General features: G+C 44.1%; 1 protein-coding gene across 3 annotated transcripts in view; it reads left to right on the forward strand.

Moving 5' to 3' along the window:
• The window catches only part of LOC130368422 (ras and EF-hand domain-containing protein-like), a 171795-nt gene that overhangs the window by 42643 nt on the left and 111976 nt on the right, over positions 1-17176 (forward strand). For 2 of the 3 annotated variants that reach the window (XM_056572052.1, XM_056572051.1), the window contains exon 3: positions 6175-6221. The exons of the other annotated variant lie outside the window; for it this stretch is intronic. In XM_056572052.1, coding sequence (XP_056428027.1) covers positions 6175-6221 — 47 coding nt within the window. The remainder of the gene's footprint in view (positions 1-6174; positions 6222-17176) is intronic. 3 annotated transcript variants of the gene reach the window in all.

Here is a 17176-nt window from a genome sequence, read left to right on the forward strand (position 1 = left end):
GGGCTAGCTAAGGATGAGGACCCCACCTACACCTAGGGACTCTGACTTTGGGGACCTCACCACAAGGCAACGGATGCAATCCGGTGCCGGGACACCACAATACCACAAGGTTTGCACTAGTGATGCACTGAAATTTCATCCATTTAAAATGATCAGCCGAAAATGGGGTTTATTGGCATTGTGCTGAAAGGAAAAAAAATTGCAGATTATTTTGGCAGGTGTGACTTGGGTGGAGCTTCCAGCGAGGCCAGATGGACGTACTCTCTCACCATCGGCAGGAGGGGCCTGAAGTCGTTTATCATGTGCTCGAGAGGGGGTTCCAGGTGGGGCTGAGCTGTGATGAGATTGTGACCTTTGATGATGACAGAGGGGGCTGAGCTACAATTAAAAGTCCTGGTTGTTCCAAAATTTATTTCCACAATAATTTATTACTACTACACATGGCAAAGAATAAAATGAACTGGGCATGCATTCCTTTCTTAGGATTTTTTCTTTATTTTAATGTTAGAAAGGAATGCTCTTAAAAGCTTCTAATTCTTCTGGGCATCCCATTCTCAGATTTTTTTTTTTCAATCTCAATTTTATAAAGAATTGCTCCTTAAAGCATTTGCTTCCATTCTGTTTGCAAACTCTCAGATATTTGCAAAAGAACGTGTACTAACTATGTATTTGCCGACATGGAGGCTTGAACTTTGTAAACATGTCTTCTCTCTCTGGATGGGATTACATGAATGCTAGTAAGTGACATTCTTCACCCCTGCATGATAAGGCAGAGTGCTTCATGGTTAGTGAGGATTTCAACAAATACTTATTGATGTAATTCCCTTTAAACAATGTATATGAGACACCTCTAACTTTGACCTCTAGAGGAAGAAAATGGGTATTTTATCAGTATATAAACCTATAAATATCATTTTGTTTTTCTTCGTTTTCATCTATTTTTAATGACGAATACTATTGACATAATATATGCACCTAGGCTCAGATTTTTGGGTCATAGTTGGTATCATATTGTTGTTAACACTGGTTTTATTAGTACATGTTACATATATGGCGTGCATTATTGTTACGCCTAGCGCTCCGGGTCCCCGCTCCTCCCCGGAGCGCTCACGGCGTCTTTCTCCCTGCAGCGCCCCGGTCAGTCCCGCTGACCGGGAGCGCTGCACTGTCATGGCCGTTGGGGATGCGATTCGCACAGCGGGACGCGCCCGCTCGCGAATCGCATCCCAGGTCACTTACCCGTCCCGGTCCCCTGCTGTCATGTGCTGGCGCGCGCGGCTCCGCTCTCTAGGGCGCGCGCGCGCCAGCTCTCTGAGACTTAAAGGGCCAGTGCACCAATGATTGGTGCCTGGCCCAATTAGCTTAATTGGCTTCCACCTGCTCCCAGACTATATCTGATCTCCTCCCATGCACTCCCTTGCCGGATCTTGTTGCCTTGTGCCAGTGAAAGCGTTTAGTGTGTCCAAAGCCTGTGTACCTGAACTTCTGCTATCCATCCTGACTACGAATCTTGCCGCCTGCCCCCGACCTTCTGCTACGTCTGACCTTGCCTCTGCCTAGTCCTTCTGTCCCACGCCTTCTCAGCAGTCAGTGAGGTTGAGCCGTTGCTAGTGGATACGACCTGGTTGCTACTGCCGCAGCAAGACCATCCCGCTTTGCGGCGGGCTCTGGTGAAAACCAGTAGCCTCTTAGAACCGGTCCACTAGCACGGTCCACGCCAATCCCTCGCTGACACAGAGGATCCACTACCTGGAAGCCGAATCGTGACAGTAGATCCGGCCATGGATCCCGCTGAGGTGCCGCTGCCAAGTCTCGCTGACCTTACCACGGTGGTCGCTCAGCAATCGCAGCAAATTGCCCAACAAGGACAGCAGCTGTCGCAGTTGACCGCCACGTTACAGCAACTTCTGCCTCTGCTACAGCAACAACCATCTCCTCCGCCAGCTCCTGCACCTCCTCCGCAGCGAGTGGCCGCTCCTAGCCTCCGCTTGTCCCTGCCGGACAAATTTGATGGGGACTCCAGACTCTGCCGTGGATTTTTGTATCAGTGTTCCCTGCATATGGAGATGTTGTCGGACTTGTTTCCTACAGAACGGTCTAAGGTGGCGTTCGTAGTAAGCCTTCTTTCAGGAAAGGCCTTGTCTTGGGCCACACCGCTCTGGGACCGCAATGATCCTGCCACAGCCACAGTCCAGTCCTTCTTCGCTGAAGTCCGGAGTGTCTTCGAGGAGCCAGCCCGAGCTTCTTCTGCCGAGACTGCCCTGCTGAACTTGGTCCAGGGTAATTCTTCAGTGGGCGAGTACGACATCCAATTTCGTACTCTTGCTTCCGAGTTATCATGGAATAACGAGGCTCTCTGCGCGACCTTTAAAAAAGGCCTATCCAGTCGCATCAAGGATGTGCTGGCCGCACGAGAGATTCCTGCCAACCTCCAAGAACTCATCCATTTGGCTACCTGCATTGACATGCGTTTTTCTGAGCGACACCAAGAGCTCCGCCAGGAAAAAGACTTAGATCTCTGGGCACCTCTCCCACAGCATCCTTTGCAGTCTACGCCTGGGCCTCCCGCCGAGGAGGCCATGCAAGTGGATCGGTCTCGCCTGACCCAGCAAGAGAGGAATCGCCGTAGAGAAGAAAATCTCTGTCTGTACTGTGCCAGTACCGAGCATTTCTTGGTGGATTGCCCTATCCGTCCTCCACGCCTGGGAAACGCACGCACGCACCCAGTTCACGTGGGTGTGGCGTCTCTTGGTTCTAAGTCTGCTTCTTCACGTCTCACGGTGCCCGTGCGGATTTCTCCTTCAGTCAACTCCTCCCTTTCAGCCGTGGCCTGCTTGGACTCTGGTGCCTCTGGGAATTTTATTTTGGAGTCCTTTGTGAATAAATTCAGCATCCCGGTGACCCGTCTCGTCAAGCCGCTCTACATCTCCGCGGTCAACGGAGTCAGATTGGATTGCACCGTGCGTTACCGCACAGAACCCCTCCTGATGTCTATTGGACCCCACCACGAAAGGATTGAGCTCTTCGTTCTCCCCAATTGTACCTCTGAGGTTCTCCTTGGACTACCCTGGCTTCAACACCATTCCCCAACCCTGGATTGGTCCACAGGGGAGATCAAGAGCTGGGGTTCCTCTTGTTTCAAGGACTGCCTTAAACCGGTTCCCAGTACTCCCTGCCGTGACCCTGTGGTTCCCCCTGTAACCGGTCTCCCTAAGGTCTTTATGGACTCTGCCTGCCATAAGAAGTGCCTCTCCCCCCCTCCCAGTCCAGTCAGGCAAGCCTCGGTGCCTCCCCATGGCCCCCGTCCTGGTGTCACACTGCCCCGTGCCAGGCCTCGCCCTCTGCCCTCCCTCCCCATTCCCACTCCTGCTGTACTGCCTGCCGTTGAGGAAACCCTCCATTCTTTCCCGGTGTCCTCATCCCAGGGGAGGCAGTCACCGGACAAAAAAAAGGGGAGACCTAAGGGGGGGGGTACTGTTACGCCTAGCGCTCCGGGTCCCCGCTCCTCCCCGGAGCGCTCACGGCGTCTTTCTCCCTGCAGCGCCCCGGTCAGTCCCGCTGACCGGGAGCGCTGCACTGTCATGGCCGTTGGGGATGCGATTCGCACAGCGGGACGCGCCCGCTCGCGAATCGCATCCCAGGTCACTTACCCGTCCCGGTCCCCTGCTGTCATGTGCTGGCGCGCGCGGCTCCGCTCTCTAGGGCGCGCGCGCGCCAGCTCTCTGAGACTTAAAGGGCCAGTGCACCAATGATTGGTGCCTGGCCCAATTAGCTTAATTGGCTTCCACCTGCTCCCAGACTATATCTGATCTCCTCCCATGCACTCCCTTGCCGGATCTTGTTGCCTTGTGCCAGTGAAAGCGTTTAGTGTGTCCAAAGCCTGTGTACCTGAACTTCTGTTATCCATCCTGACTACGAACCTTGCCGCCTGCCCCCGACCTTCTGCTACGTCTGACCTTGCCTCTGCCTAGTCCTTCTGTCCCACGCCTTCTCAGCAGTCAGTGAGGTTGAGCCGTTGCTAGTGGATACGACCTGGTTGCTACTGCCGCAGCAAGACCATCCCGCTTTGCGGCGGGCTCTGGTGAAAACCAGTAGCCTCTTAGAACCGGTCCACTAGCACGGTCCACGCCAATCCCTCGCTGACACAGAGGATCCACTACCTGGAAGCCGAATCGTGACAATTATTATGTATGTGCGACATGAAATTATTATTATAATTGTGCTATTACATAAAGTTTTTGGTTGTTGCTAATGTGTATGCATTGCAGCTGTAGAAGTTAGATCATTTCTGTGACTTTTGCTATTTTACATACAAATGTCTTGTACTATATTATTTATTATGTATGGTATTATACTGGCATGAAGTCTAATACTATTATATAAACCAGAGATTCCCAATCATGTTACAGCAGGAGAACATTGATAAAACAGTAATTCATGCCCAGTGATATCATTTGGCTTAGAAATGTTTCTGCTTTGCACACTCTTGTAGCAGGCTAAAATGAATTTGCCTTTTTCTACTGTAAAAGTGGCAGGTGGTGTTGATGTGTTCTGGGAAACCCTTAATGAGGGCTCAAGTAACCTCAGGGTTCATGGGGGCCCTCATTGGGAAACACTGACATAAGCGCTATATACAGATTTTATATGAACATCAATATTGCTGGTACATTCATGGGTAATATTATGGCACTATAACTGTGACACTCTATTTCACTATATTTGGATACCATATGGCGATATTATACAGAAGCTATAAGGTGATATTATTTAAAGGGGTACTCCCACCCTAGACATCTTATCCCCTATCCAAAGGATAGGGGATAAGTTGTCTGATCGCGGGGGTCCCACCGCTGGGGACCCCCGCATTATTGCATGCAGCACGGACCTGTTTTTTCACCGGAACCGCTGGAGGGTCTGAGTCGCAACTACGGGAACGGAAGCCGTGACGTCAGGACTCCGTCCCCGTGTGACGTCACGCCCGTCCCCTCAATGCAAGTCTATGGGAGGACGCCCCCTCCTATAGACTTGCATTGAGGGGACGGGCGTGACGTCACACAGGGGCAGAGTCCTAACGTCACGGACTTCCGTTCCCGTAGTTGCGACTCAGACACTCCAGCGGTTCCAGTGAAAAAACAGGTCAGTGCCGCATGCAATAATGCAGGGGTCCCCAGCGACGGTACCCCTGCGATCAGACATCTTATCCCCTATCCTTTGGGTAGGGGATAAGAGGTCTAGGGTGGTAGTACCCCTTTAAGTACTGATAATGTTGTATATAGATGGAAGACTAATTGCTATTGAGGGAATTTAGGAAGCTGGTAAGCTGGTTTACTTTCTTCTACTGTTTGAGAGTTGTATGGCATTTTTTAATAATTAGATTGCATTATTAGGTGACGGGTGTGTTGCACTATTATTAGGAAAATGTATAGCGCCTTTTACAAAGAGGAGTTATGGATCTATAGCGTCTGGATTCAGGTGGTGTGACTATGGTGGGTACTGTCATAAAAAAATCCCCCTTGCCCCTTTATTAAATGCTCCTGAAACCCCATGTGCTATTATTATGAATAGGTGCAAGAAAGAGGAGAGCTGCACTGAGGTCCTTGAGGTCTATTGGGACAGCTGTATATAATTCTGAGCAGTACTGTATGTTATAATCTATATTTATATATTTGTGATTGTTATTGATTATCTTAATTTGTATTTGATCAATGAAATGCGGTGGAGAATATTTTCTTGTCTCTGTGCCACCAAAACACAGGATCACAAATAGTAAAATAAGGCAAGGTATTAGAGGAGAGGGCAAGAGGGTTGATGGGAATATATGTCTGACCAGCACAAAACTGATCTTCTACTGAAATTATGTGGAAACTTGGCACCCATTACTGTTTTCCATGACAAATTTCTGAGAACACCAAAAATAAGCTACAAAAATAAGTTCTGACAGACAGAATTAGTGATAAGGGAACCAGAAACACTAACACTAATGTGACCAGGCCCAGAGATTATTGCATAAGCACTTTCACTATCTGAGACTGAAATATACAGTAACTACTCCAGATGGGATTTATGGCGTATGGCCCTGAATGTGAGATTATCCTTAAAGGAGTTATGCTTTTCTTTAATTTCCCGTTAACCAATACCGATTTTTTGTCTCTTCCCCCTTTGATTTTTCCAAAGAAACTACAACTATTTAAAGGGAAAGCATCATCAGTCCAAACAGCCAGGTATGTATTGATATATTTCTATCTTGTAACTATGCATAAAACACGATTTACACTAGTCACTAAAGCACAAACAGGGAGATGACGCATACAAGAAGGACATATGATGCATGATGATTTTTAGTCACTTTATCAGAAAAAAAAACAGAATAAAAAGCGATCAAAACAAAAATGGAACCAATAAAAACTACAGATCACAGTGCAAATAATGAGCCCTCATACATCCCTGTTTACTAAAAAATAAAAGTGCTATAGGGCTCAGTAGAGAACAATTTTAAAGAGTACCTCTCATGATCTTGTTAAATTTTATAATTGTCCCAGTTCACTGCCCCCACCATGATAAACTACCCCCTGCCTTTATTTTTTAGTTTTCTACCTTGATATTGCTCTGCATTTTCTGCTCAGTCTCATTCAGATTCACAGACTAGGAAGGGGCGTTCCCCAGCAGGCTGTGACATCATCTGAAGCCATACAGGGGAGAACTTCCTCCCTCACTCTGCTACATACAGCTATGATTGGATAAGGCTGCACCCACAACCCCACCCTTCAGCATTTTCAGTTTTTGGACTTCTGCCAGGCCAGCAGGAGTCCAAAGTCTGTGCAAAAGATCAGGGAAAATGTGCTCTGTACAAGTAGGGAGACACCTAGTGGCAGCTTTTTTAAACACACATAAAACATAGAAAACTGCATTTTTTTTTAAACAAAGTATATTAAAAAGATTTTTTTTATTTACCATATGACGTGCAATAGCAAAAATTGATTTTAATGAGAGTGCCCATTTAAGCATACTAATTTCCTTACAAAAAGTTATAATTTTTTTAGTAATAAAGTAGTAAAAAATTAGGCAAAACCTATATAAACTGTGTATCATTGTCATCATATTGACCTTCAGAATAAACATAACCTGTCACTGTTACCACCAAGTGTACTTCATAAAAACATATACCCCCTCAAATCATTTTGTTTTAGCCCACAGTGGCATGTGAGAAGAATGTGTGTAGAGTGTACAGTATGTAAGTCCTGTATGTAAGTTGCTAGTAAGTAGTGTCAATCATGTGTTCTTTGTGTGAGTAGCGAATGTGTGGAATGCGTTCAGTGTGTGAGGTGTATGTGCGGCTTGTGTCTGGTGGGGTTTGTGCATCGTGTCATTTGATTCTCATGGGCTCTCGATATAATCCCAGGTAGTGATCTAGTTGTTGGCCTGAGTGTCAACACAGAACTGCCTCTGTCCTCGTCCCTTCAGTTCCTGAATTTTATGCCTCAAGCTGCCCTGTTCCGAATCAGTGCCTTATCTGGTACTTGTAGTTCAACAGTCCTGTGCCTCCATCTGTCAGCCCTTTGTCTACTTCCACCAGTCCTGTGTCCATGTTTTTGCCCTGCTATGATGACCACATTGCTGTTCTGCCCCAGTAACTGTGTTCAAGCCTGGCTGCTATAACCACTATGCAGACTAGTTGCTGTGACTAAAATCCAGTCCTGCTGCTGTGAGCATGCCCCAGTTTTGCAGTTGTAACCATTTGCTGGTTTCTGCTCCTGGTGTTTGCCTCCCCTCCCCGGTCTATCTTATTATACCTGGGGTCATTGCTGCTGGATTCAGCTGCCAATGGGTGCACATTCTGTAGTGATGAGCTGTGGATTACCCTGTAGCTAAGACCATACCACCTTGCAGGGGTTAAAGGGGTACTATGGTGCCAGAAAGTTAAACAGATTTGTAAATTACTTCTATTTAAAAATCTTAACCCTTCTAGTACTTATCAGCTGCTGTATACTACAGAGGAAGTTCCATTCTTTTTGAATTTCTTTTCTGTTTAACCACAGTGCTCTCTGCTGACACCTCTGTCCATGTCAGGAACTGTCCAAAGCAGGAGCAAATGCCCATAGTAAACTTCTCCTGCTCATGACAGTTCCTGACATGGACAAGGGGTCAGCAGAGATCACTGTGGTCAGACAGAAAAGAATTTCAAAAAGAAAAGAACTTCCTCTGTATTATACAGCAGCTGATATGTACTGAAGTATTAAGATTTTTTAAATCGAAGTAATTTACAAATCTGTTTAACTTTCTGGCACCAGTTGATTTAAAAAATATATATATATATTGTTTTCCACCGGAGTACCCCTTTTAGATTGAATACTATTGATCCTTTACACTTGCCGTCCTAGTCTGACCAGCATCCAACCTGTTGTGGCCATAGGGATCCATATTCCAGTCAAGAAACATTGAAGTATTGTTAAACCTGATCTCCTTCTTGATTCCTGTATATACAGTCTGTAATAATGTAGCATCTATAGTAAATGTGATCCATAGTATGTACTGTGAGAGACTTTTTTTCTATATAATCCTCCATAAATTGTTCAGAGGATAAAATTACTATTACACAGGTGGTGGCAGCTGTTGGGCTGTCATGAATACTTATGAAAAGTCAACATATGGAATACTTCATGTTTCAGGAGGATAAGACGCACAGACCTAACAAAACAGAAATGGTTTAAAGGACCCATAAGCGGTGGCAATCTAACAATCTTCATAGTGAATTCAGCTCCAGGGTACGGCCACAAGCAGTGGAAATGCAGCGGATTCTTGTGTATTAAAGGGGTACTCCGGCCCTAGACATCTTATCCCAAATCCAAAGGATAGGGGATAAGATGTCAGATCGCCAGGGTCCCGCTGCTGGGGACCCCCTGGATCTACCATGCAGCACCCACGCCCCCTCCCATAGACTTGCATTGAGGGGCGGGGTGTGACGTCACACGGGGCGGAGTCGTGACATCACAATCTTCCATCTAGGTGGTTGAGATGGACTCAGCCTGAGGACCTCCAGCGGTTCCGGAAGCCGCTACAGATGGGTGCTGCATGGTAGATCCAGGGGGTCCCCAGCACAGAGACCCTGGTGATCTGACATCTTATCCCCTATCCAGTGAAGACAAGGGGGAGAAACCAAAATAGACCTGCAACATTTCTGACACAAAAATTTTACAATGTGGGATGAGTATTCTTAAATCTCATCCTCTCTGCTGCTACTGTTAATGCTGTTGAATTATATTTCTCCATAAAACTTCTGCGAGAAAAAGTCACAGCAAATATGCCAGATGTGACCATACCCCCATCTGTTATAATTCTTGGCTCTCGTATGCATATTTTCTAACCAAGGGCACATACCATAGTGGCAGACCATGCGGCTGCTATGGGGCCCTTAAAGAGAGGGGGTCAGGTTTGTTGGTTTCATTCATTTTTCTATTGTGGGGTCCCAGCACCAAAGGATGTCATGTGGCTTCGGACTTCCTCAGGCAGACCTGCGGCACAGGTGTTGGGCCCACTGAGGGACTGATTATTGTTTCTATTGTGTTCCAGCACTTTACCAAAAGTTTCATATATTTTCATAGATATGTTATATGTTATTTCTATATGTGTTAGGGTGGGTTCACACTACGTTTTCTCCCATACGGGAGCGCATATGGCAGGGGGGAGCTAAAACCTCGCGCTCCCGTATGCCTTCGTATGCGCTCCCGTATGTCATTCATTTCAATGAGCCGGCCGGAGTGAAACGTTTGGTCCGGTCGGCTCATTTTTGCACCGTATGCGCTTTTACAACCGGACCTAAAACCGTGGTTGACCACAGTTTTAGGTCCGGTTGTAAAAGCGCATACGGCGCAAAAATGAGCCGACCGAACGTTTCACTCCGGCCGGCTCATTGAAATTAATGACATACGGGAGCGCATACGAAGGCATACGGGAGCGCAAGGTTTTAACTCCCCCCTGCCGTATGCGCTCCCGTATGGGAGAAAACGTAGTGTGAACCCACCCTTACTTATATATGTTTTGTAACTTTAAGAGAGGAGCTGTGTAAACCCATGTGACCCTGTCTGCCAATGGGAACCCCTAAATTCTTTATTATATAGAGTAGTGGGGGGAGGAGTTAACCCAGAACAGTTTAGTCTGAGCACCAGTGTGGTAAAGGTGTGAGGCGTGCGGAGAAGCTTTAAGGGAAGGCCCAGAACAAATCTATCTTATCCGGTCATTCAGCAAAGATCGCCCGCACGGAAGTTCATGCCCTGGCAGAGAAAGCTACAGAACCTTGACAGAACTCTAGCTACCTGGATCAATCTTCAATCCTCTCTCAAGTCAGTATCAATCTATTGGGTGAAAGAACCACAAGTCCCAGCAAGGCAACAGGTCTCCCAAGTGGTTACACTGCATCCTCTCCACTCTGCATCATACTAGCTGTATACCAACATCTTCACCCTGCTCAGTAAAGACATTTATCCATGACCCGACGTCAATGTGTTTCTTTACTCCCCGTGTCTGGCCCAGGAGAAGCTGTCTCCAACCTCGGACCGTGTATAGGCTAACTGTGCCCTGGCATCATGAAGTGATAAGGTATTTCCTAGCACCCCCCTTGCTACCACACTATTGTAAATAAAAAACTGAACAGGACTCCTCTTTCCAAGGAACTGCATTGTCAGCCAATTTATGGAAGGGTATTGACCTGAGAGTTTTGGAAAAGAAGGAGAAATATACATCAGTCCTTTCTGTCCAGGGGGGGCAAAATCAGAACCATTAAAGGAGGCGCTTGGCTATATTTGCTATGGGACTCTGCTTTCTTCTTTGTACATTACTACTGTAGTTTAAACAAAATTATCAGGTTGTGCATGAAGTCTGTCAATGAGCTATTTCAGTGAAATATATTCCAGTCTTATAAATAACAGGTAACCTGTTTGGTTTTATCGCTCCATGGGAACATAAAGATCATGTCCTTGGTAATTATTTTGGGAATATCATAGGACAACTGTTATCGTTGGCACTGTGTATCAGGTAGGGGAATTTAGAGTTTGAACATGAACAGTTCTTTTTATATTTAAAAAAGTTTCTTAGTTAAATATCAGATTTTCTATCAAAAAGAAATCGTTAAAGTGCAAAAAATATCTAGTTTGCTGTTGTTAGAGAGCCCTCTGCTGTTATGACCTAAACATTACAGGTGGTAAGAGCCTAAAGTTTTTGAAAGTCACTTTACAGTTTCTTGTACTTATTTATTATTAGTAAAAGGAAAATTGGGCACTAGGGTATGTGAAATGCTGCAGAAAAAGTGATCAACATAACATTGTGAATCAAAGCCCTGAGTAAATTGGATTGTATTTTGACTCTGGACTCATCTGGATCAGAATAGAGCATATTTACAGTCCACAGTATTCTCTGACTGTTGCGTGTATTGTTCTGCAAATTATGAATGTGATTTTCTGACTCATCAGATAACAGAATACAGGCTGCTATAAATAGTGCTATGTTCTGCTGCACCTGCAATAAACCCTAGTTGTGAGTGGTTATTGAATTTCCCAAAGTATTTGAAATAATATCTATATATTATGGATTAGCTGAACATTTTTAAAAGGGTTTTCTAATTGTTAAGTCTACACAAAATAAATCATTAAAATGGTTTTCCAATCTCAGTAGGGGGTTCTGCCAATCCCAAGATCGAGGACATAATTATCCCTGGGCAGCAACCACTCTCCATGAGGCCGCCAAACATTTCCATCCCCAATCTGCAGCTTCAAATCCTGCGCATCAAATATGTGCAGGATACTGTATGTATGAATGCACTTCAACCTGTAATTCCATAACCAATTCTGCAGGTAATTGAAAAAATCCTCACATCTCTAAAAAGAATATCAGATTAAATGCAGAGAGGACAAGCTGAATTTTAGCAGTATGTGATTAGAAGAGCAGCGAACCGGCACATGCACTATTGAAGGGGGTTAAATATGCAGCTGGTGATTGACCACTGGGAACCTAGCCTGATCATGGAATTCGGGGTGCATAATCCCAATACAATACAATGTGGAAAATGTTGATAGAAAAAAGGAGACTGCACTCACCGTCCAGTGATCATATCTTTACTGTAATCATATCTTTACTGTAATCAATACAACGTGCAGGACAGGCATCAAAGAGTAAGAGGCAGAGGTGATGACCGCTGCCATCACCTCTGCCTCTTCCTTTCTGATGCCTGTCCTGTACCTTGTATTGATGCCTAACTGATTACAGTAAAGATATGATCACTGGACGGTTAGTGCAGTCTCCTTTTTTCTATCAACATTTTCTGAATTTTAGCAGTGTTACAGCAGTGTGGATGGGCTCTACGGCTGTGTTTCCACTTGACATTTTTTTTTTTAAAGAAAACTGCAAATGCAGTTTTTGAGCCAAAGCCAGAAGTGTATTCAAAAGGAATAGGACATATAAAGGAAGGACTTATACTTCTCCTCCCTTATGGATCCACTTCTGACTTTGGCTCAAAAACTGATGCAGCAGTTTTCTTTAAAAAAAAAAAAAAAAGAGAAATGCAAAGTGAAAGACCATCCAAAAATGGACTGGACTGAAGATGGTCTTCTGAAAGAAAATGGTCACCATACTTAATGTATGGTTGACTGCAAATCTGTGACACAATCTGGTGTGAATAAGGGTGTGATCTACTCAAAGAGGTGGTCTTTTGGAAAGATTTCACTGTGTGTATAAATATATACATACACACACATACATCCTGTTCCAAATTATTATGCAAATTATATTTCTCCTTTACCTAAACTATTTATGTAAATAACAGTCAGCATAATTCTCATGTCATCAACAATTAAGAGTACAATTCAAATTTTATTGAACAAACCTCCTAATGATAACAGTATATATATATTTTTTTTTTTTAAACATAAAAAACTTACAATGCACTGTTCCAAATTATCACGCACAGTAAGTTTCAAAACACTTTATAGGTTGTAAAGAACTGAAAATTGTCATATGTTGTGTTTGCAGCATTTTACTGAAATCAAAAGCTATTTCAATCAAACTTTTAACAACATTTTAACTTTTTAAACATTTCAACAGGTCACGTTACATTTCAACATAGGACCCCTTATTTGATAGCAGCTTCACAAGTCTTGCATCCATTGAACTTGTGAGTTTTTGGACAGTTTCTGCTTGAATTTGTTTGCAAGATGTTGGAATAGCCTCCCAGAGCTGCTGTTTGGATGTAAACTGCCTCCCATCCTCATTTCTTTTGCTTGAGGATGCTCCAAAGGTTCTCAATAGGATTGAGGTCAGGGGAGGATGGAGGCCACACCATGACTTTCTCTCCTTTTAACCCCATAGCAGCCATTGATGCAGAGGTATTCTTTGCAGAATAAAATAGTGCATTGTCATGCATGAAGATGATTTTATTACGGAAAGAATAGTTCTTCCTTCTGTACCAGAGAAGAAAGTGGTCAGTCAGAAACTCCACATACTTTGCAGAGGTCATATTTACACCTTCGGGGACCATAAAGGGGCTGACCAGCTTTCTTCCCATGATTCCAGACCAAAACATGACTCCACCACCAACAGAGTGGCCGTCCACCAACCATCCACTACTTCATCCATCTGGACCATCTAGGGTTGCACGGCACTCATCAGGGAACAGGACTGTTTGAAAATTAGTCCATGTATTTTTCTGCCCAGTGCAGCCATTTCTGTTTGTGAGCATTGGTTAGTAGTGTCCGAATAGAAGATTTAGGCACAGTTGCAAGACTCTGGAGGACTCTACACCTTGATGTCTGTGGGACTCCAGAGGCACCAGCAACTTGTAATATCTGTTTTCTGCTATGTAATGGTATTCTAGCAGCTGCTTTCTTGATCTGATGCATGGGTTTGGCAGAAATTTTGATTAATGTGCCTTTATCTTCACGAACTCATCTGTGCTCTGAATCAGCCACAAATCTCTTAATAGTGCAATGATCACGCTTAAGTTTTCGTGAAATATCTAATGTTTTTATACATCGTCCAAGGCATTGAACTATTTCACTCTTTTTGGCAGCAGAGAGATTCATTTTCTTCCTCATATTGCTTGAAAATGGTGCTCTGCTTAATAATGTGGAACACCCACCTTTAGTAGTTTTTCCTTAAATTGGGCTCACTTGGCAATCCATTACAGGTGTCCGAGATTGTTTTCAGTGATCAAAAGAGCCCTGAAACACAATGCCATCGATGAGTTAAACTGAAAAACAAAATATTTTATCTTTGTGACACAAATAAAATTTGCATAATAATTTGGAACAGGATGTATATATAAGTGTGAGTATGTGTATCCTACATAGCTATCTTTTTAGGCATTGTTCACATGTCGGAATGTGCACATGTCCATGTGTATATTTCCGAGACTGCGGATGTGGCATAATATGCCGGGTTCATTCTTTCGGGGTTCATTCTTTCTGTGGACATGGAAAACAGAATTTCCGTGCCGGAAACATCTAACAAGGAAATTCCGCCATGTGCACATAATACCTATTGAATTCAAATGGACTTTGCTGGAGAGGAATTTCCATGTGAACAGCATGAAAATCTTATGGTAGATACAAAATGATGATAAATGTTATAAACAAGCATTAGTTTTGGTAATATTAGTAAAATAACCACCTATGGGAGATTGCAGAGGACTGCAAGAACAGGCGGTAACAGCTGAGAGACTGAAAAATGTCTCACATAATATCCCCTATTAATAAAAGCGATCACATCCACCCAAACTATAGGTCATTTGCCTTAAAGGGGTACTCCAGGAATGTTATGGGGGGAAAATGCCCCATAATACCTTTTCTGAGTCCTCTGTAGTTATCCATGTGGTTTTGGCAGCTTCTTTGGCCCCTGATGCCTGCTAAATATTATTTATCCTTGTTTTCAGTGCAGACTACAACTCCCAGCAGTCAGTGCAGCTCTGTGTAATGACTGCCAGCCAATTGCTTTCACTATCTGTGTGTTCACACTACACACACACACACAGTACAGGTCCTTTCTTTTAGACTGTCCTTCCTCCAGCAATAAATCATGCTGTGCTCTGAATGGCAGCAGTTAGTGATTATATCTACACAGGAAAATGGCAGGTTCTGTGCTGAGCTGTGACTGAGAATCTTCACTGCTCTTCTCTCACAGCTCACAAGCTCCTCACACAGTGAGGGGGAGTTGAAGCCAGCGCTCTAGACCAGACAGAAATCACGTGGTGTTGTCTTGAAGGCAGGGGGCTAGGTCTCACTGAGCAGACAAAGTGGATCTGAGAATTATGTTTTTTTCCCCCTCACTGCAGCTGAAAGAGGGAAACTGCTGTATATAGCTAATGAATGATATTTAGACAAATACATAGGTTGGTGAGCGGGAAAGGATTGTCTATGGGTTTAGTTCCCCGGAGTACTCGTTTAAAGGAAAACTGTCAGCCAGTTCACTCACACTAAACCCAATATACTGGGTGATAGTGTGGGTGAACTGGAGTCCATAAAGCATTCACTTACTTTAGTGTGTGCCCTGGCCGCTGAGTTGTCCCCCACTAAAGTTCAGTTTTTCCTCTCTGCAGTAGCGCTTTGAAGGTGGTCCCCCGGCATCCATAGGATTTTGGGTCCCAGAGGAAGGGGCCTAAGCCCGCCCCCGTGGTTTGCATATTCATTTTCTTCAACTCCACGTCCTAAAGATGGGGAGTCACATGCCCCCGGAGCGCAGTGCTCTGTCTGCAGAGCATATGCGCCAGAAGTTTTTACGCAGCTCTCGTGTCCTGATTACGTGAAATCTGTGCGTCTGGAGAGCACTCAAAGCGCTACTGCAAAACAGGACAAATGGAACTTTAGCGGGGGAGAACTCAGGTGCCAGGGCACACACTAAAGTAAATGAACGCTTTATGGACTCCAGTTCACCCACACTATCCCCCAGTATACAGTCATGGCCGTAAATGTTGGCACTCCTGAAATTTTTCAAGAAAATTAAGTATTTCTCACAGAAAAGGATTGCCGTAACACGTGTTTATTCCCTTTGTGTGTATTGGAACTAAACCAAAAAAAGGGAGGAAAAAAACTAAATAGGACATAATGTCACACCAAACTCCAAAAATGGGATGGACAAAATTATTGGCAACCTTTCAAAATTGTGGAAAAACAAGATTGTTTCATGCATGTGATGCTCCTTTAAACTCACCTGGGGCAAGTAACAGGTGTGGGCAATATAAAAAATGACACCTGAAAGCAGATAAAAAGGAGAGAAGTTCACTTAGTCTTTGCATTGTGTGTCTGCGTGTGCCACACTAAGCATGGACAACAGAAAGAGGAGAAGAGAACTGACTGAGGAATTGAGAACCAAAATTGTGGAAAAATATCAACAATCTCAAGGTTACAAGTCCATCTCCAGAGATCTAGATTTGCCTTTGTCCACAGTGCGCAACATTATCAAGAAGTTTGCAACCCATGGCACTGTAGCTAATCTCCCTGGGCGTGGACGGAAGATAAAAATTGATGAAAGATGTCAATGCAGGATAGTCCAGATAGTGGATAAGCAGCCCCAAACAAGCTCCAAAGATATTCAAGCTGTCCTGCAGGCTCTTAAAATTGCTTTTGGGAAAAGGCGCCTTTCCAATAAGAAAGACCTGGAGCAGTTAGCAAAGGAAGAGTGGTCAAACATTTTGGCTGAGAGGTGTAAGAAGCCTATTGATGGTTATAGGAAGCGACTGATTTTAGTTATGTTTTCCAAAGGGTGTGAAGGCAAATATTAAGTTAAGGATGCCAATAATTTTGTCCAGACCATTTTTGGAGTTTGGAGTGACATTATAAAAAAAAATGTTATTCATCCAAAGGGTTTCCCAGGATTTATACAAAATATATCCAATTTCCCATTTGGGCTTATTATATAAATATTTCAATATTGCAGATTTTTTCATGGTTTAAGTTTAAAGGAAAAATGTCAGCCAGTTCATCCACACTAAACCCAATACAGCCATGACCGTAAATGTTGGCACCCCTGAAATTTTACAAGAAAATGAAGTATTTCTAACAGAAAAGGATTGCATTAACACATGTTTTGCTATTCACATGTTTATTCCCTTTGTGTGTATTGGAACTAAACCAAAAAAGGTAGGGAAAAAAGCAAATTGGACATAAAGTCACACCAACTTATATCCAATTTGCCATTA

The sequence above is a fragment of the Hyla sarda genome, chromosome 4 (genome assembly GCF_029499605.1).
Source record: "Hyla sarda isolate aHylSar1 chromosome 4, aHylSar1.hap1, whole genome shotgun sequence".
NCBI classification, from domain to species: Eukaryota; Metazoa; Chordata; class Amphibia; order Anura; family Hylidae; genus Hyla; species Hyla sarda.